Genomic DNA, 20,513 nt, shown 5'->3' with positions numbered 1-20,513 from the left:
GAATGTGAACAGGGAGAGTATCAACAACAACTTCAGTAATTTGCAGAAATTCATGTACTTTTGTATAATAATATAATCAGGGTGTCTGAGGCAAGCTATGTACGGGGATTGTAATGTCTACATGCGCTTCTTTACTACTCCACTGGACATCCTACGCGTCAGTTACGTATTGGAAATTTAATGTACTATATCTCATCAAAATCGCACTGGTCAGATACGTATGCATGCATCTTGATTAATTCATTGAATAATCTGCTATAATCATCTACAAGCACATGTATTATTATTACATATGTTTTTTTAGGTTTTCCATCCAAGCTTCTAAAATAATCTGTAGGTAGCATGCACGTATACCTTACCCTAACTTGGGGAGGTAGAAAAGTTGTTTCCATATGGGAGACTCTCGGCTCAAGTAACAGACTAACTACAAAAAAGGACATGACAAATTGTTAGAGAAAACATTACGACAATAAGGAACAATAACAATAGCCGTTAGCATAATTCTCTGGCATCCTCTATTCAATAACTTCACATAATTCTCCCACTTAGAAAAAAAGACAACATAAACAAAGGCAAACTTAGAAGAGAGGAGTTAATTTGAAAAGTTGAATAAGATGAAAAGTAAAAATGAAACAAGCAATTTTGTTATGCAATTTTCTAGCAAGTTTTATATAAATACCAAAATGCTTGTTTGATACAAAACGACAGCCAGCTTTCCTTCCTACTTTACAAATTTCAAGCATCCCCTTTTCACTCTAACCACCAAAACAATGTTACAAAACTATAACCTTGCATGCCATGTTGAGATAGCATTTGCCATTTCAACTTGCCATAGGATTACAACATGAACTACACAGATGCTTGATGTACTTAAGTCTAACAGAACCCTCTTCCTCTTTAGAGATTTTTAACCAAAAACACCTACTCATTATAATACAAAGCTCTTCATACTTCTATTCTGTGCCTTAAATCATGCTACTCTGCACATGTATCTCACACTTGTACTAGCCAGCTGCACTCTTAAAGCCGCGAGCAAAAAAAAATAAAATTCCAATGCTACTGCTAGCTATTCTCCAATTCGTCAACTGGATCCTCAGGTGGGCTGCCTTGTGACCCCAGGATGTCTGACTCGTTTGACTGGCAGACTTGAATATGTAAGCAGCCTGATGAAAGATGTTCCTGAACAATCTGCAGGCAAGTTTTCATCTTAAGATACAATTGTGTTGTGATGAAAAAGATGCAGTTTCAATGTTATCATCTCAACAAGAAAATCCAATCATATAGCCTGAAAACTAGGAAAAAATCAAAGCTAGCTGAATCGCAATGCACGACATAACAGTAGTTACAGTTTGCATGCTTAATTCTTAACAAGATGGTCTATATTACCTGATCCCCCAATTCTGAACTTTCTGAGTGGAAAAGGATTGGCCTACATCGCTTATCTTCATTCATCAAACTTGAATTCTGGAAGTGGGCAACAAGGGCCGTCTTTCCCTGAATCCGAGCATAAGCCAAAGCAGCAACTTTCTCACTATTGAATTTCTCCCACTTCTTTCCATTAAATGCCTGCACAAAGTGAATACTCAGCACCACGCTTTTGCTTCAAAAGTTAAGAGTGCAAAAACAATTGAAGGAAGAGATAATTAAGAAGGCATAGCAACCTTTATATATAACCAGGAAGGCAGGAACTATTATACAACAAGGAGAGACATAGCTTCAAAGCTCATAGCCCAATCACTTTAGGAAAAGAAAGTAATACAATACATTTAACAGAATAGACAAAAACAAACCTCATAAAATGGGATAATGAGTGATGGAGACAACATGTTGATAAAAGCATATCCCACATTGCATTTGTTCTGCTCGCAAACAAGGATTTCCATCAGACTTTGAGAAACAAAAAGGAAACCACATAATCCTAACTACTATAGGATTACCTTGAAATCGATGGGCAGATACAGAAAATCAAAAGTGCCTTTATGTTGTTCGTCAATAGCAGCTAAAAGCATCTTGGAGGTGTACCTGGAGGAAGACAAGATCAACTGTCACCCATACTAAAATAGGCCATACTTAACAACGTACAAGCATTGAGAAGTTGCTATTACTTGTTAGGAATATTTTTAATCATCAAAGTTGTCCGAGTATCTTCACCACATCTAATCTTATCCAAATCAAGTTGAAACAGCTTCTTGTTGTCTATCTGGTTCCCATTATTATTGTCAACACGTCGAGTGCGACTACGTTCAGTCAGCCCCTCAAAGCTAGTAGCTGCATGTCCTGGGAAATGACCATTACCTAGGAACAATGGACTATGTTTTTGGGAAGACATCATGCCAAATCTAGGAGAAGCATTGTCTGACATATTCCTTGGAACAGCAACACCAGCATTCAAAGTAGTACGAGAACCATAGTTAACCATCAAACTTCCGTCACGAGGACCTATACCCATGCCCCTAAAACCTGGGCTCAAGATTGATGAGTCTGGGTAAAAACCAAAGTGCCTATCAAGGGGAAGACCAGATGGAGCAGATCCAACATGATGAAGGTGGTGATGATGGTGCTGAGATGAATTAAGGAAAGATTTTTGATGATTTGACAAGGAAAACCTATCGCCCTGACCACCAAATGAAAAAGCATTCCCCAAAGACTCAGTTTTCCGGGCGGAATTATTACTCTGTTGAGACTGCAACTTTGGACTGCCCCAGAGAAACTGTGGTCCTGATAGTGTTTCAACAGCAGAACCATTTGTACTTGAAGCACCAAAAGAGGACACTGTTCCACCAAACTGGCTTATTTTAGGCTCAGGGAAAGAATTAGACTGAGCGAAGGGAACACCATGGTTTGAACCAATAGGGAAATCTGAATGACCGCTCATTGTGCGAGCATTACCAATAGGTGCTACCGTCAAGGTATTTGATGCACGAGAATGCAAAATTGAAGCTAACCCATGTAAATTATTGGCAATGGTGGGACTCAGGGATCTAAAGCCTGGTGAAGTGCCAGGACTTTGTGTGGAGCCATGCTCTATAGGGCTGCCAAATTGTGGCCAATTACCTGACAGAAATATAAGCAATACCCATACTATCAGATAGTGTAGCTGCAATCAAAGAAGTTGCAATTAATTAAGTACACCCCCCCCCCCCCTCTTTTGTACCGACGCAAATTTAAAAAATAAAGACAGAGGCACAAACAGAAGGAAAAAAAGACCGTCAATTGTCTCAGCAATACATAGAAGTCGAAACCCTCAGTAAACTTACCCGGGGAGGAATTACCAATTGAGGAACCCAATGGATGCCGAAAAGTCCAAGAATCATCTTGTTCAGGTTCTTGAGATGATTGCAATACAAGACTACAAGTGCAACACGGGGAAAAAAAAAAGAATGCCAAGATCAAAAATCAAGATTCAAGAAACTGAACCCAAATATGTAAGAGCGCAAAAACAGAAACATATTAAATAATGTAACCTTGAATTTGTGGCTAAGGTAAACTAACTTGAAGGAACATCCAACAAAAAGAGACTCATTATGAACATCAACAAGATCTAGAATTTAGTTGATATGAAAATGATATAGTATGACGGCATGTTCATGAGAGCTCAAGCTCAAGGGTATATAAAGAGCAGAAGGCGTCCAGGAAGAAGGAGAAGCACCTGATGAGTAGCCCACTTAAAGAAGCTCAAGAATCTCAGTAATACAAATAAGCATGGTTTAAACCGAAGGAAAAAAGGAGTGCAAAGGGACAACATCGTGCCATTTTAAGTCGTTCATGTGATTACACGTACTTTCAGATGTATAAACTACTTTTACTTTTCTCATTTCTCTCTACAGTAGAGAACATATACACACACACACACCAAGTAAGAACTTGTCACAAGAGAGTAGATGGATGTAATAGTACTAATTCCTCCATTGCCTAATCCTTCAAGGCTCAAATCTTTGGCCTTTGGCATTTTTGAGATGATCTCGTGTAAATTTCAAAACTCACATACCACTCTCTCATTCCCGACAACATTGTTTTATTAAAATTGTGCCACTGGAATATCCACAGACCTACACCCACCCAGCAGCAATATTAACTTATCCTTTTCCTATAGATAAAATATCACAGGTGCTAGACCATAAAGGAGTTATTTGACATAGCGTTTCTTACAATAGTATCCAGACCTCAAGCAACTGTAAAAAGATTTATCAGAATCCCAGATTTCTATATTAATCAATTGTCTAAGTATTTTTTTTCCAATTCCTTTCAAACAAAAGGTAAGCCTCTCAAGTCATTCCTGCTCAATCAAAATAGTGAGACGCCTGGTAAAGGTGTATACACAGCAGAAGATTTGTATAGTGTTTGCCACTCAGATCAAGGTAATGCAGACGACTAACTCCTTCACAAACCAACGCTCTAAAGGCATACTTCTTAAGTGATACAGAATCTCTATTGCTTTCCTCATCAATTGAGGGCTCAAGTAATTTCCTTTTTCCTTGCATAAGGGTGTGGGAAGATTGGGAGAGCTTGCTGGTCGATCACCATTCTGTAATCTAATTCAGCAAAACTGAAAGAAAACGAAAGGAAGGAAAAAACAAAACATTGCCACACTTCCGACAGTGGCGCCTAGGGGGGAGGTCTAAATCAAATGTAATTGTTCTAGTTACTGTAACAGCAAAATGGTAGCGAAGCTCATGATTCAGAAACAAAGGACTACCATAAGCTCCGTAAGCGCTAGTTTTTCTTTTTTTATCAAGAAAAAAGTTAAAGTGGATTACTCACTTTCGTCTAGCTCCTCCAGGGCGGCTTGGTTCAAGCTTTATCCGCTTGCCAGCTATGGCACTCTTATTTAAGGACCTAAGGGCAGCTTCTGCAGCTCTGACATCGTAATATTCGATAAACTTATGGTGCCTCTTGTGTGGTGTTTCCCTTATCTGCAATTCGAGAAAGTGGGATGTCATATGTACTTAACATAAACTAGCTCCTTGAGGAAGCACACGAGGGAAAATGAATAGATGGAGTAAAATGGGAAACAAATGGTTTGACTAATAGAGTCTCTGACCTCTTTGATCTCACCATAAGGCCCAAATACTTTGCGGAGGTCATCATTTGATACAGATGGATCTAGATTAAAAACCACAAGAGTTCCTTGATTTACATCTTTGTCAGAGGGGTTGTCCTGATATAATACATTGAGGGGCAGAGAGAAGAATAACAGGACAAGGAGAGGAGGTTAGTCAGGAAACAAAACAAATAAATAGCATACAATGTAATAATTTTCAATTTTTATTTTTTAATTTTCAAAAAAATAGCATACAATGTAATTGTGTAAAACCATTCAAAGTAGCAGACAAAGAAGTACCTTAGGGATTGAGAAATGTATGTCTAGTTTTCTCCTTCGCAGTGGCTTATTTTGCAATGCTCGCATTGCAGTTCGAGCAGCACGAATATCGAAGTATGATATCATGACAAAGCCCCTATGCTTACAGGCAGTATAGAGAGTTCGGATATCACCATATTGCTAATTATAAGAGAAAAGAAAAAGAGCGGCATGTTAAAAACTGAAAATGATTATAAGGAGAAAAAAACACCTTATAAATCAACAACTTTACAATACATTCTTGTCTGTCAAGCAACCATTAGACTCAAATGTGATATTGCAAACACCTAGCCCAGTGCTTTGACATTTTTCATGCTCAGCTTAATTTGCATCTCATACAACAATAGAATAATAAGATTAACAGGTTTCCATAACAAATGAAGCATCTCATGAACACAGATACCCAGTGAATTTACTCGACTAAGGTAATACTATCAGTACAAGATAAACTCACAATAAGCAGAGCATCATTGTTTTGTACCAAAAGGAAAAAGTAGAACCTTAGTCAGTTCAACTGATCAAGATTAAAGAAATACAAAAGCTTTGGGATCGGGATGAAGCTTCCAGAAATTGCAAAAGACAAACCCATTAGCTTCTTCTTTTCAACTACTAATACCCTCGCGTATTGTTTACAAAAAGAAATCTTTCTACATAAATATTCATCCAGCATTTCAAAAAAGAAGACCGGGAAACAATATGGCTAGACCAATTATTAAACTGACAAGCAGAACCCATCCCTAACTAGACAAAGCATCAAATTATATTATATTATATTACCATCATATCATATACTACACTAAAACTAAGGCTAAAGTTGAATTATCATTCATCCATACAGTCTTAACATCTTGATTGTTTAGTTAACATGAGGGCAATGCAAAACTCATGCAAATTATATTAATAAATTCAATATCATTTCCACATAGTGTGATTCTATTTCTACATTCACCCTTTAAAGAAAATAAAACAAACCCAAATTCACCTATTGGAACTAATTCAAATTGACTTAGAAAAAATAATTGAACAGCTCTTCTTGTTTTGGTAACCACAAATATTTCCTCAAGTGATATAGCTTTCAATTAAAGATCTTTCTGGTTAACTATTTTGTAGTACAAACTTTAGGTAAAGATTGAAGATCAACATGCAGCACACGTTCATGAAAACTAGTTATACATATGCAGGGAACACATTAGGAATGAGCACTTACAAACTGGAAAGAGGGTCACGTGAAATTACAAAGATCATAGTTATCCAGTGTAAAGCAACTAACCTCAAAGAGAGTTCTTAGCTCAGAATCCTCAACATTGCTATTTATGTTGCGAACAAATAATGTTCTTGAAGGGTGCTCTCCAAGTGGATGTTCTCCGGTAACCGCACCCCCACCATTTGAAAGTCCATAAATAGCAGCTCCATTGCTATCTGGATCAGCCAGACTTACTCTCGATATACCCAGGTTTAAGTGTTCCTGACCATCAAACTCCAACTCTAACCCTCCTCCACTTCCAAAAAGATCATACTCTTCCAAGTCATCTGTGTGATTGGGCAACTGACTAGGGTCAAACCCATCCATTATCCCAGCTAAAAGTTCATCCTCGTCATCAGGAAGCAAGCTTCCAATTGCACGATTTTCACCATCATCCAGCAGCACATCAACCTCTACATCCGGGTGAATTATCTTCAAGCTTGGTGATGCATCATCAACGGATTGATGACCATGGTCGCCGTCACTTACTTTAACTACATCCAATAATTTCAAAGACATTAAGAAGATGTGGGATTTTCTAAAAGAAAATGGACAAATGCAGTATGAGTACAAGACTCATCAATGTATTCATACGCTTCTCATGTTGAAGAACAGGCACTGAGCTTGAGAAAAGAGACGTGTCATTAGTGATAAGGACGGAATTAGATCCTGGACGAATCTCCCATGGTGTTCCTCCCTTTTCTTTAGATACATTTATAATTGGCATCTTCAGAAGATCTGTCATGCAGCATAATTAGAGCCGGTTAATAAATACAGTATCATTCCTGGAGAATCTCCAGGGACCATTGCACAGTTGAAAACACTTGTCCACGCAATGCTGCCTTTTACATTTAAAATAAAATCTAGAAAAAGCCAACTTAACAAATCGGTAAGCAATACAGCTAAAATCAAGTGCACACAAGCTACCTATAACAAACTAGCGTATATTCTCAAGTGATATTGTCAACATTATGTGATTGCAAGGAACATCTGGGGTTGAGTCTCTCCTATCACCTTCACATTTGCTATGTGATTTTATTCTGCATTATTCATTTTCTTTCTGATGAATTGGAGGGTTTCATAGTTTGCATTCATATACATTAGCTAAAGAAACCAGAGAGCATTTAACAAAAAAAATTACAACCAAACAGGTGTGATATACAGGCTGGGAATGCTAGTTGATACAACATTAAGAGCTCTTTACCAGCTCTAATAGAGAGCAAAGATAACTGCATAATAAAAATTCTAAACCTCTCTTGCTCCTGTTTCAGCTTTCAACTTCTTAAATTATGGGTAAAGCTGTACACTTGCAAACAGATGATAGTCATCTTTGGTCCACAGCTACACCAATCAGTCAATTATTTCAACTTGGTGCAAGATGCTTCTCCTCAAAATTCTAGACCCACAAGATGCCCCCAAAGACAACAACAACAACTTACCTAGTGTAATCCCACAAGTAGGATCTGGGGAGTGTTGTACGCAAACCCTAACCCTACCTCATGGAGAGCCCCCAAAGACACCAACTTTAATTAAAGAACTGGGCTTTTTTCCAAAAGCAACTTTCAATTCCTAATCGAGACCTAACTCCTTGTTTCTACCTTGGTAATAACTAAATGAGGCCAAGATACCGATCAGGCTACTCAGCAAACATCTATTCTTCCCAATCTGTACTAAACATCTTCCCAGATAACTGAGCATAAAAGTTGAGCAATAAACAATGAGACAGAAGAATTTAGATCATCATCAGTTGATGGACAAATTCATTCATCTCAAAACAAAACAAGCACAACCACTCACCAAAGCTCTAATTTTGGACATTAAAAGTACAACAACAACCACAAGTGGGGTCTGAGGCGGACCTTAACCCTACAAAGACTGACAGAAGAAATCATTACTCAACAAGCACATAAAACAACAAATTCCAATTCTAGAGGTGTGAGATTAAAGATCGTTTCTTTACTCCATTACAAACCACCTAAATGAAGTAAAAGTTCCCAACTTTCTCAAAACCCAATACCAGCACACAACAAATAAACATCAACAAACAAAAAAAAGTGTTCCCTCAGAAAGAAAAAAACCTCATTACTCAACAAGCACCTAAAACAACAAATTCCAATTCTAGAGATATGAGTTAAAGATCGTTTCTTTACTCCATTACAAAACCACTTAAATGAAGTTGAAGTTCCCAACTTTCTCAAAACCCAATATCAGCACACAACAAATAAACATCAACAAACAAAAAAAAAAAAACGTCATGCAAGAAACACTCAGCAAACTCACACAAGTTAAAACCTAAAAAACTAGGCTAAAACCAAACAAACCAAAAACATCCCCAAGAAAATAACTTCACAGACTTCAATTTCAACACAAACCCACAAAGTAAAACAAAACAAAGAACCTCAACAACAACAACAGTATTACCGAAATCAACCACTCTAAAAGAAAATAGGAAAAGAGGGTAAAAAAAAAAAAGCTAAAATTTACCAGAACATAAACCCGTAAAAAGTGGACACGATCGAGCATAACACCAAATGGAGAAAAGAGGAAGAAAGAAAAAAAAAAGAAAAAAGAGACGAATACACACTTACAGAGACGTGCAGAAAGAGAAATGTTTTCTTTTTTTCTATTTTCATATGGTATAGGACATATATTTATATATACTGTATAGTATAAATAAATACATAATATTATTTAAAAACTGTATAGTATAATAATATAAATAAATATATAATATTTTTTTAAAAAAAAAAAAACTGAATGATATGATTGGAGGAAAGGAAAGTGGAATTAAGAAAGAGAATGATTGAGGAAACATGTGATTGGGGTAGTGGGGTAGAGCGGGGGGTGGGGTGCTAAACGAGTTATGGCAGGTATAAAAAAAGTATTAGGATAAAATAGTTGGGAGTATTTAATTCAACTTAATTTAATTGTATTTTTAAAAATGTGATAAAGAAACCACACTGTTGAAAAAAACAAGAAAAAGATGAGGATGTAATTATGTTTAAAAATGTATTTATAAGGAATTAATTATAATGTTTCTAACCTTAGGTTTTAATTAAGTACATTTTTTCAATGACATTACTATTTTTTTAATCTAGGTTTTGATTAGATTTTTAATTTAGATATCATTATGATATGATGTAAATACATATTCCTAATAAAATAATTTATTTTTTATCTTTTCGTATTTGTTAAGAAATTCATTAGTCATAAGCACACCATACAATTCTTATATAGAAAATTATATCTCAGTGATGAACACATAATGCCCAAGCAAATCATAAAAGGAACCAATTAATGGTAGTTCCATCAACACTATAAAATTTTAAAAGAAATTTGGAGAACTTATTAGGTTGGAATCACCACTGGTAACTCTCCTTCAAATTAAAATGCAACACCATGACCAGGTTTTATTTAATGAGTTTATTTGTATAAGAGTGTTAAAAGTAGCATTGATAACGTAAAAGTTATGGTTGTCTTTGGATGAAAATTTGAAGGAACTTGATAAAACCGCAACATTGAATAAGTTTCTTATGCATTATAAAAATATGTTCTACTAATATTTCATGGCTATAGTTATATTTATGTCGATATTTTTTTTCAAAGAAAGTGTAAAATATTTATGACGAAATTTGTAAAGCATAAAACACCACTATTCTAAAAATGACCTATCAAAAGTTATTTCAACAAGCTATTAATAATTGTCCCAAAAAGGCGGGAATCAACTAAATTTTAGCCATAGTAGAAAATTTTGGAATATCATTAGCTAATGTAAATTTGTAAATATGAATTTTAAAGGTAGCAAGTACGTGTAGCTAAATAAATATTTTAAAAATAAAAAAGTTTTAATACTTAGAAGATCATATATTTTAATAAAATAATGACTAGCTTCTGCCTTTTTAGATGTTTAAGTACATAATCTTCCTCAAACATATTCAAATTATTGTCCAAGATTAAATCGATTAGGTTAAAAAGTTTATTTATGGAGAATTATTATGTATTTTTTACCTTGCGTTTTTTAATAGATTTACAAGTTGGATATAAGAATTAACTACATTTTTTAACCTAGGTTTTGATTAGATTTTAAGCATAAATAACACTAAGATATGGCTTAAATGTATATTTCTAATTTACATAGCTTTAATTAATTTATTACCTTTAAATTGTTAAAAAAATAAAAAACACAAATTCTTCTAATATAACACTCTATCTAGTTTGTATTAAATATATAAATTCATGGTATTTATTCTTTTTTTTTAATACCAGATTAATTAATTAATATGCTTTTAGTGTAAATATTACTCTAGTACTAAAATAGTTCCACAAATATAAATATTTTTAATAATAATTTATTATAATATTAAAATTTGACATTTGATCAACTTTAAACACATATCAATAAATACATGTCATGTTTTCTACTTACTAAACCTACCAGTTAATCATGATCAAATGTATATATGCATGTTTAATTTAATCACTTGACAAATATAAAATTTAAAACTTTCTGATCTATTAAATTTAGGCTTTCAAATAAATATTCATTTCATAGGTTAATTTACTCAAATATTTTATTTTTAGGTTGTTATTTAGATTTTAATTGTGTGCAATATAATTCTTTTAAAAGATATCCTTTCAAACAATGTTAAATTCAAATTTAATATTTTTTTCATATATTGCCTAATTTTGTAGACAAGGTTTTAATCTATTAAAGGCTTTCAAATAAATGTTCATTTCAGAGGTTAATTTACTCAAATATTTTATTTTTAGGTTTGTGTGCAATATAATTCTTTTAAAAGATATCCTTTCAAACAATATTAAATTCAAATTTAATATTTTTTCATATATTGCCTAATTTTGTAGACAAGAGATTAGGCAATTGATATCTAATATTTATAATAACTTCTAAAATTTAGAACGTGATTTAATTTTTTAATTTGACCAAAACAATCTTTATACAAATATCTGAAAGATTCATAAACAGTTAGAGAAATAAAAATAAAAATAAAAATTTCATGCTCTGGAAGAAACAACCAACAATTATTCATGTGATAATATGTTTATATATAATTAAAGAAATAAGAATGAAAATCATGTGCTATGAAAAGAATTTGTGCTGTTTCTTTTCAGAACACGAAATTTTCATCTTATTTCTGTAATTATATATATAAACATATCATCACATGAATAATAGTTGGTTGCATCTTTTCAGAGCACGAGATTTTCATTTTATTTCTCTAACTATTTATGAATCTTCCAGATATTTGTATCAATATATTGACATGTATTAATTATCTGGATAATTACTAAACTGGGCAATTAATTTCAATAGTCTTTTATATTATCAAATCGGTGGGATAAGATGACAACGAATTAACATGTATTAATTCTGTATTTTTTAAAATGTTACGTAATAATTTTGTTATTATTTAGTATTCTATTACAATTTATTCGAGACGAGCAAAATGTAAAGATAAAATATACATACATTATATCTCTCCAAATCTTACTTAGTAAAATTAAAATGTTGTGTATATATATAATTTTCTATTTAATTATAATCAATTAGAAGATATTATATTTTATTAAATTACTTTACTACTATAATAAGTTATATTAATTTGGTGTAAGTTATCGATACAAAAATATTTTTTTATCATTTATGTATTGATATTAATTAAACTATCTATTAGGAAACTAATGGTCTCATGTGTTGTTATTGGCAGATTTGTATATAATTAATTCATCTCAATCTATACCATGTGATACGTTCAATTGAGAAATTAAGATTTTTTTATCATTAATTAATTGTGAATAGCATTATATGTTGCTTGTAATCGGTATTTAGTCACGCAAATAACCTTGATTTTCCATCATTAATTAAATATGAATGGCATTGTTACTTGTTATCATTATTTAGTTACGCGAAGTAACCTTCAACTTAATCACATGATACATGATGTGAACAGTTTCACTTTGTCTTTTATGATTGTTTGATGATGGTATTTTTAGTAAATAATTTCAACATACATAATATTTCTCGTGTTTCTATTTATGTATTTCAGTTTGAATTTCAAAAGTTGAACAAATTAATTTTTGATTATGAATTCGAATGTAAAATATATAAATTCATTTGGAAAAAAAACTACATTCAAAAACTATAAATTCTCCAAATCCCCAATCATACATATTCACGTAGTTTTTGTTTTATTTCGAATACATTTATATATTTTTATATTCAAATTCACAATAAAAAAATACAATTGTTTAATTTTCAAATTCAAACTAAACTATATAAACTGAGACATGAGAAATATTATCTTTTATATTGAGATTATTTACTTAAAATACCACAATCAAACAATCCATAAAAAATAAATTAAATCTGTTCACATCATGTAATTAAGTTGAAGGTTACTTTGTGTGACTAAATAATAATTACAAGTAACAATGCTATTTACATTTAATTAAAGATGAAAATATATAATACTTCATAAAAAGTTTAATTAATACAAAAACAATATCATAGCTAATGCATAACTTTAGTTTGTGCTACTAGGATTAGTTATTTTATTTCAATTACTCTGTCGGTTATAACTTGTTTAATCCCCTTTATCGATCAAAGTCAATCAACTCTCGAGTTTAAATATTGGGTTAATTTTCTTCGATTGAAAAATGTGAAAGTTAATGCAAAAAATTATATACTACTAATATTTATCATATCATAATATCAGAATGGTAAAAAAATCTAAATGATATAAAATGTCACCTAAAAGTAGAGTGGTTCAAAACTGAATCGAAATTGATAATTCAAATTGACAAAAACATATTGATTTATTAGTAATAGGTTATTTATTTAGTGATTTTGGTAATTATTTTAAGTTTTTTTTTTATATATTGAATTATCGATTCATAACGGTTTGAGATTTTTCTTAAAGATTTACGCCTTTTATTTACACCCTAGAACATTTTTGATATACCCCGCTCCAAGACTCACTCCGAAAATATTTTTGAAAATACTGATTATGAGACATGTTTAAAAAATATTCGTGAATGAAACTTTGTTAGATTGTCGTTGTAAAGGAGAATATAAAAAATTATGGTGAAATAAATAGAATATCGTTTTCATTAACCAAATAATCGAATTTGAATTTTGAATATAAAAAAAAAGAAAAAATATTTTCTTAATAAATATATAACACACAAATTTTAATTAATCGGAGATCAATATGAGAGCTAATAACGCCAACGGGAAATAAGTACAAATCTAAACTTGGGATTTTTTTTTAGTTTTATTTTGGGATAAATTTTGATACTACTAATAGACACAACTGATGCATATCATTTGATTCAAAATACAGCTAATACACAGTCAAATTATATAAATAATTTATTTTTATAAATGTACTATATGATTTGTACCGTTTAATCTGATTGGTGTTTAGAATTAAGAAGCTCAATTTCGTTATTGTTCTGAAACTAGTAATTATAATTAAGTTGTATTAGGTGTCAATCTTAAAATTTATCACATAAACGTTAACCTGATATGTTGTTGCAATACTCTACTTTTCTATTTGGATGTTTTTGACAAAATCATTATATACTTCTTAAAGTTTTTTTAAAAAAGATTTCATTCGAAGGTTGTTACCAAAAATTGTTCCAAATGCATACATTTTATTTGGAACAAATTTTGGTGACAATCTTCAAATCGAATCTTTTTTTTTAAATACTTTTATATATAATAATTATGTCAATAACATCCAAACAGAAAAATAGAGCACTCAACAACATATATAGCATATTCACATTTATGTGCTGAATTTTAGGATTGACACCTAATATAACTAAATTATAATTAGTAATGGCACTTTAATCACGAAATTAAGTACATTAATTTTAAACACCAATCAGATTAAGCGGTACAATCACATAGTTTTTTTAAAAAAATAAATTATTAGTATAACTTTAATTGTGTATTAACTTGTTTTTTTCAAAATGAAACTGAACCAATTAATGTTTCTTATATTATATAATAATACTTTGTGCCTTAAATTAGAATCTTAATATTAGTATAATCCAAAAATTGATTAGTAACTTATCAATATATATTTATAAAACTATATGCTATATTATACTATTTGTATTATTTAATGTTAGGTATAACATGAAGAAATTTATAAGAATAAAGTTTAGGGTGATAAGTATAGAAGAATATGCTTTTATGCCCGCCAGAATCTTGGAATGACAATCAAATGGAAGATGAGGTGATTTTTTAATTGAAAATTTGACTAGGTTTATAAATATTGATAAGTTATTTATATCACAATTGTGAAAATACTTTCATATTCTATTTAATAGTCAATACAACAATAGCATCATAAAAAAATATATTACAAATTGAGTTTGAAAAGAGTGGTGTATATATAATTTTACTTTTATCATGTGAGGATAAAAAAATTATTTCGAATAGATTATTCCACGATACACTTTCAAGTTCTGAAAATGGGTTTCTTTCTCCAATCAACAACATGATTAGAGTATTTGTTAGTGAACACTTTCCCCATGAACTATTTGGATGTTTAATTTATCTCTAGACAATACTTGCATGAAGTGATCTATATATTCTTAATCTCATATTTTACCTGCCTAGTCCTCCATCATTTTTGTGGCAGGTGAGTGGGTCTCAGTTGACAAGGTGCATGCATTTTTTATCTCTAGACAAAGTGTTTCCCAATCATGTTGCTAGCTTGGATATTCAAGATATTGGAGCAAGTAAAGGCATTGTCCGTGGGACAATTGGAAGAAAAAACAACTTTGGACTTGCTATGGTTAATGCTTTGGCCAAGCTCACTACAAAGTTTCCTCGTAGTTTCGAGGATTGGCTTTAGCAAACAAAGTTAGGTCATCCGCAAAGAATATATGAAAAAGTTTGGGGGCCTTGGTAATAATTTTGATAGGGTACCAAGAGTTATTGACGACTACCCGATACCTTTATATATACAAATTAATGATGAAAAGGTAAGTGGACTTTCCCGATACGTTGAGAATGATTGAAGAAATATGTTTTTTCTCCATTAACTAGGACCGATAAGAAACTAGTGCTGACACAGGACATAATGAGATTAATAAGTTTTTTTTTTAGGAAAATTGAAGAACAAGAGATAGTCTCTGATGTAAGACTATTCAAGCTTGTTAAAAGCTTTTTCAGGTCTATTTTAATTTGAGAATCAAGTTACAGTTTTTCCCTTTCTTTTTCTAAAAGTAGGAGATGGATTCCTAGACAATGATTGCATTATCAACAAGAATCTTACTTGGTTAGGGGCAATAATAATGGGAATAGAGGACTTTATTCTATTTACTATTATTTTTGCAACAAACTTGTACAGAGTGTTGCAAAGCCTTATAGGTCTGTAGTTTTTAATGTTGGTAGCATTGGAGCATTTAAGAACAAGACAAACAAGGGTAATGTTCATGTGGTTGGGCATAATGTTGCTTTCAAACACCTCATTGCAGAATCATTTTCATGCCATAATTTTAGTAGAAAAGGGGGTGGAGGCCGTCAGGCCCAGGAATTTCAAAAGTCCTAAAGGAATATAAAGCTTGGATAATTTCAGTGTCTCTCGGGGAGAGTCAAGGCCAGAATGGGGAGGGGTGTGATCTTGCTCCGGGTCCTGCTATGATTACTAGACGAGGATAGTTCTGTGGAGAAGAATTTTGCAAAGTGAAAATATATGTGGGAGGAGATCAATAAGCTTTTGCTTAAGGAGGAGGATGTTGCCAGAGTCTTCCCAAATACAATTGGCTGCCTAAAGAGTCCAAAGTCTGATTTGGAGGGGGCAGTGATCAAACTTAGTTCTAGACAGATAGGTAATTATTGCTTGAGGATACTTGAGAATCCAGGAATGTTTATCACACATCTGTCTAATTTCTCAAGGATAAAACTATGTTTGTTCATGTACATCTTATTGATCCAAAAAAACTTCTAATAGCATTAGCCCTAAGGTTATTATTAATGTCTTTTCCCTCAAACTTCTCACTAGCCTTATGAATTTTGTTAAAATCACCCTAATGATCCTGTCCCCATTAATACTCCTAGCTAAGTTGTTAAGTTCTTTCAGTAGAGCAGATCTAATGGAGTAGTCATGGCTGGCATAGATTGCTGAAAAAACCCAAAATTTGGCTTTAGAGATTACCTAGACCATAACATGAATGCTTTGAGGAGTGATGTTGGTGTCACTAAGCTTAAGAGTGTTCTTCTTCCACATGATAACAATACCCTCGAATAGTCCATCAGCATCTGGCTGAGTCTGGGAGTCGAACTTGAAGACTTCAGTGAGTCATTTATACTTTACCCATTCTAGTTCATAGAAGAACAAACATATGCATTTTCACCATCACCTCACACTAATGCTTAAAACTAGTGTTGTTAGCACTCCTAACATTTCAAATTATGAAATTAATCAGATTTGTTGTTAAGGGTGGGTTCAACATTAGACTTCTCCGTTTTTTCTCATGGAAAGATCCAGTGGCTACTGCAAAGCTTTTTATGCTACCTCATATGACGTGTTTCCCTTCTCGCTTCTCAAGTTCAACAAGCACTTGGTTATCACCATGGATTTGCTTTAAAGCTCTTTGAATTCTTCAGAAGCAGTTTTTCCAACATGACGACTTGAACTTTTTGTTCCATAAAAGAGGATAGGAGAAGTTCCAGCTCCTCATTGCTCCTCCTTAATATTTTTGTGACTGGTCATTCTCCTACCCTTTTTCCATTTGTCTCTTGTTGTTCGCTAGACATTTGAATTTTCTTATGCGACCATGCATGGCACAAATAAGAGGTTCATGGTCGATTGGGATGGAAGGGACAACATGAAGAATGTCAAGATTTGAAATATTTGTGACATCAAGAAGTCCATCTAGTTTAGGGACATGGTCTCCTGTATTTCTTATAGTTATGTTTGTAGTAGAGATTGACTCATACCGACCACGTTTCACAGACTCTCTATTGCATGGTCCAATCCTTTCTTGACTAAATGTGCCAGATATGATGGGTCTTGAATTATCATTGTCACTGGTAGGTCCCCAATGGCCACTTAGAAGCAAATTGATTGTTGAAAGTTGTTCTCCTAGCTGAGATAGAGCAGATGCATTTGAAAGGAAGAAGAGGAAGAAGAGAATGAATAGAACAGTGAACTGAAATGACCGACTTAACTTCTCATTAGTCACCAAGTGCTATTTATATACTGTACATCATTAATAAGCTAATTAACTATTTTGTAAATTAATACATCAATCAGCTAACTAACTCAACAATAAGCTAACTAACTCAACTAATCACATGTAATACACATTTCAACACTCCCCCTCAAGTTGGGTGTTGGAATATGTCTAACATTCCCAACTTGAATAACATATCATTGTGTAGTTGCTTTCCCAGTGCCTTAGTGAAAACATCTGCCATTTGCTCTTTGCTGGCTATGTGTGCAGTCTTAATCAGCCCTTCTTGCAATCTTTCTCTAATAAAGTGACAGTCTATTTCTATGTGTTTAGTTCGTTCATGATACATAGGATTTGAAGCAATTTGTATTGCTGCTTTATTGTCACAATATAGCTCCATAGGTAATTCAACTTGTATGCCAAGTTCCTTTAATAAACCTTGTAACCATACCAATTCTGCTACAGTAGTAGCCATGCTTCTATACTCAGCTTCAGCTGAGCTCCTTGATATTGTGTTCTGTTTCTTTGATTTCCATGAAATAAGTGTCTCACCAAACTTTATACCAAAACCTGTTACAGACTTTCTTGATAATGCACATGAAGCCCAATCTGCATCACAAAAGGCACTAATTCTTCCTGACTTCTTGCTACTCATCAACAGTCCTAAGCCAGGCTGTCCCTTAATGTACCTCACTACATGAACTGCTGCATTGTAATGTGACTTCTTAGGAGCATGCATGAATTGGCTCAAGTGTTACACAGCAAATGAAATATCTGGTCTTGTCATGGCTAAATATAATAATCTTCCAATCAACCTTTGATAAATTCTCCTGTCCTCCAACTCATCATATTCAGTAATATTGAATTGTCTGTCATATTCCACACTTGTGAGCTTCTGATTCTGTTCAAGTGGTGTACTGGTTGGCTTTGATCCAGCTAAACCACATTCTGAAACTAACTCCAAAGCATACCTTCTTTGATTCATTAATATCCCATCTTTTGATCTTGCAAATTCAATGCCAAGAAAATACCTCAATTCCCCTAAATCCTTCATCTTGAAGTTGTGATGTAAAGTATCCTTTGCTTCTTGAATTAGTCTGTCACTACTGCCAGTGATTAAGAGGTCATCCACATATATCAAAATTATTACAATATCACCAGTACTATTTGTCTTGGTAAATAGTGAATAGTCCAGCTTGCTTTGTGTAAAGCCTGACTGTATGAGTGCATTGGTAAGCTTCTGATTCCACTGTCTGCTGGCCTGCTTCAAATCATATAAGGATTTGAGCAGTCTACACACTTTGTTCTCCCCCTGGCTGCCAAATCCTGGAGGTAATGACATGTAGACTTCCTCAAACAAGTCACCCTGAAGAAAGGCGTTGTAGACATCCATTTGGAAAAGGCACCAGCCTGATTGAGCAGCCAAAGCCACAACACACCTCACAGTGACCATTTTGACCACAGGAGAAAAGGTGTCATGATAGTCAATACCTTCCTGCTGTGTGAACTCCTTAGCAACAAGTCTTGCTTTGTATCTTTCAACACTGCCATCAGCCTTGAACTTGATTTTGTAGACCCACTTACAACCAATAGGAGATTTTCCAAGAGGTAAGTCAACAATATCCCATGTCTTGTTGGTACTAAGAGCCTGAATTTCTTGGTCCATAGCAAGAATCCAACTACTATCCTTGGAAGCTTGTTCAAAAGAAGTAGGTTCAGAAATAGTGGAAGAAAGAGTGGAAAGGTAAGACCTGTAGGTTGGATGAAGGTTGGAGTATTGAATGGAATTAGAGATAGGATGAGCAGCATTGGAAGAGGTAACATAGTCAGTATGTCAAATGGGAGGTTTGGTGACTCTGGAAGATTTACGTAAGGAAGGAATAGATGGTGGATCAGAAGGAAGGACAGGAGATGCAGGAGCAGAAAAGGAGATGTCAGGGTTGAGGGGAATGGGAGAAGGAGATGTAGGAGAAAAAACATCATCAGATGGATAGGGAAATGCAGATTGAGAATTGGGAAAGGTAGAAGTATGAAAGAGTGGTAAAGAAGATAAGAAAGTGTGTTTAGGATGTTGAAAAGGAAAAATATGTTCCTTAAAGATGACATCTCGACTAACAAAAAAAATGCCAGTAGCAATGTTGTAAAGCTTATAACCCTTCTGTGTATCTGAGTACCCCATGAAAACAGAGGGAAGAGCTTTAGGAGAAAATTTGTCAGTGATAAGTGGGGTGGTGGCATAACATAAGCACCCAAAGACCCTGAGATGATGCAGTTTAGGAGGATGTTTGTGAAAAATTTCATAAGGAGACTTGCCTGCTAAAACAGTGGAAAGAAGTATGTTTATCAAGAAAGTGGCAGTAAGAATACAGTCACCCCAGAATTTCAAGGGCACATGAGCTTGAAATCTAAGTGCCCTGGCTATCTCAAGAAGATGTTTGTGCTTCCTTTCAGCAATGCCATTTTGTTGTGGAGTGTGCACACAAGTGCTTTGGTGCACAATACCAAGAGAAGAAAAAATGGTGTGACATTGATTGTTAAAAAACTCAAGACCATTATCTGATCGAATGGTTTTGATAGTTGCTGAAAATTGAGTTTTGACAAGATTAATAAAAGCTGAAATAAAATTGACAACTTCACTTTTATATCGCAATAGAAAAACCCATGTCATTCTAGAATAGTCATCAACAATAGTAAGGA

General features: G+C 33.4%; 1 protein-coding gene across 3 annotated transcripts; it reads right to left on the bottom strand.

Moving 5' to 3' along the window:
* Nucleotides 1-640: 640 nt before the first annotated feature.
* Nucleotides 641-9,117, bottom strand: LOC125836148 (protein MEI2-like 5). 3 transcript variants are annotated; one of them, XM_049515242.1, is made up of 12 exons: nt 9,087-9,117; nt 7,197-7,340; nt 6,630-7,096; nt 5,342-5,500; nt 5,042-5,158; nt 4,762-4,913; nt 3,258-3,349; nt 2,106-3,054; nt 1,938-2,022; nt 1,791-1,859; nt 1,387-1,566; nt 641-1,206 (listed from the first exon to the last, which is right to left on the bottom strand). In XM_049515242.1, the coding sequence occupies exons 2-12, from the start codon at nt 7,327-7,329 to the stop codon at nt 1,063-1,065; spliced, it is 2,547 nt and encodes an 848-aa protein (XP_049371199.1). In that variant the 5' UTR covers nt 7,330-7,340; nt 9,087-9,117; the 3' UTR covers nt 641-1,062. The 3 variants fall into 3 exon arrangements, with proteins under 3 accessions (XP_049371199.1, XP_049371197.1, XP_049371198.1); XM_049515240.1 differs by lacking the exon at nt 9,087-9,117 and adding an exon at nt 8,201-8,453; XM_049515241.1 differs by lacking the exon at nt 9,087-9,117 and adding an exon at nt 8,201-8,451 and having other exon boundaries at nt 641-1,188.
* Nucleotides 9,118-20,513: the final 11,396 nt, after the last annotated feature.

Source organism: Solanum verrucosum, unplaced genomic scaffold (genome assembly GCF_900185275.1).
Source record: "Solanum verrucosum unplaced genomic scaffold, falcon-dt-bn FXZP01000278.1, whole genome shotgun sequence".
Lineage (NCBI taxonomy): Eukaryota > Viridiplantae > Streptophyta > Magnoliopsida > Solanales > Solanaceae > Solanum > Solanum verrucosum.
The sequence above is the reverse complement of the archived record's forward strand: the minus strand, read 5'-3'. Positions and strand labels throughout refer to the sequence as shown.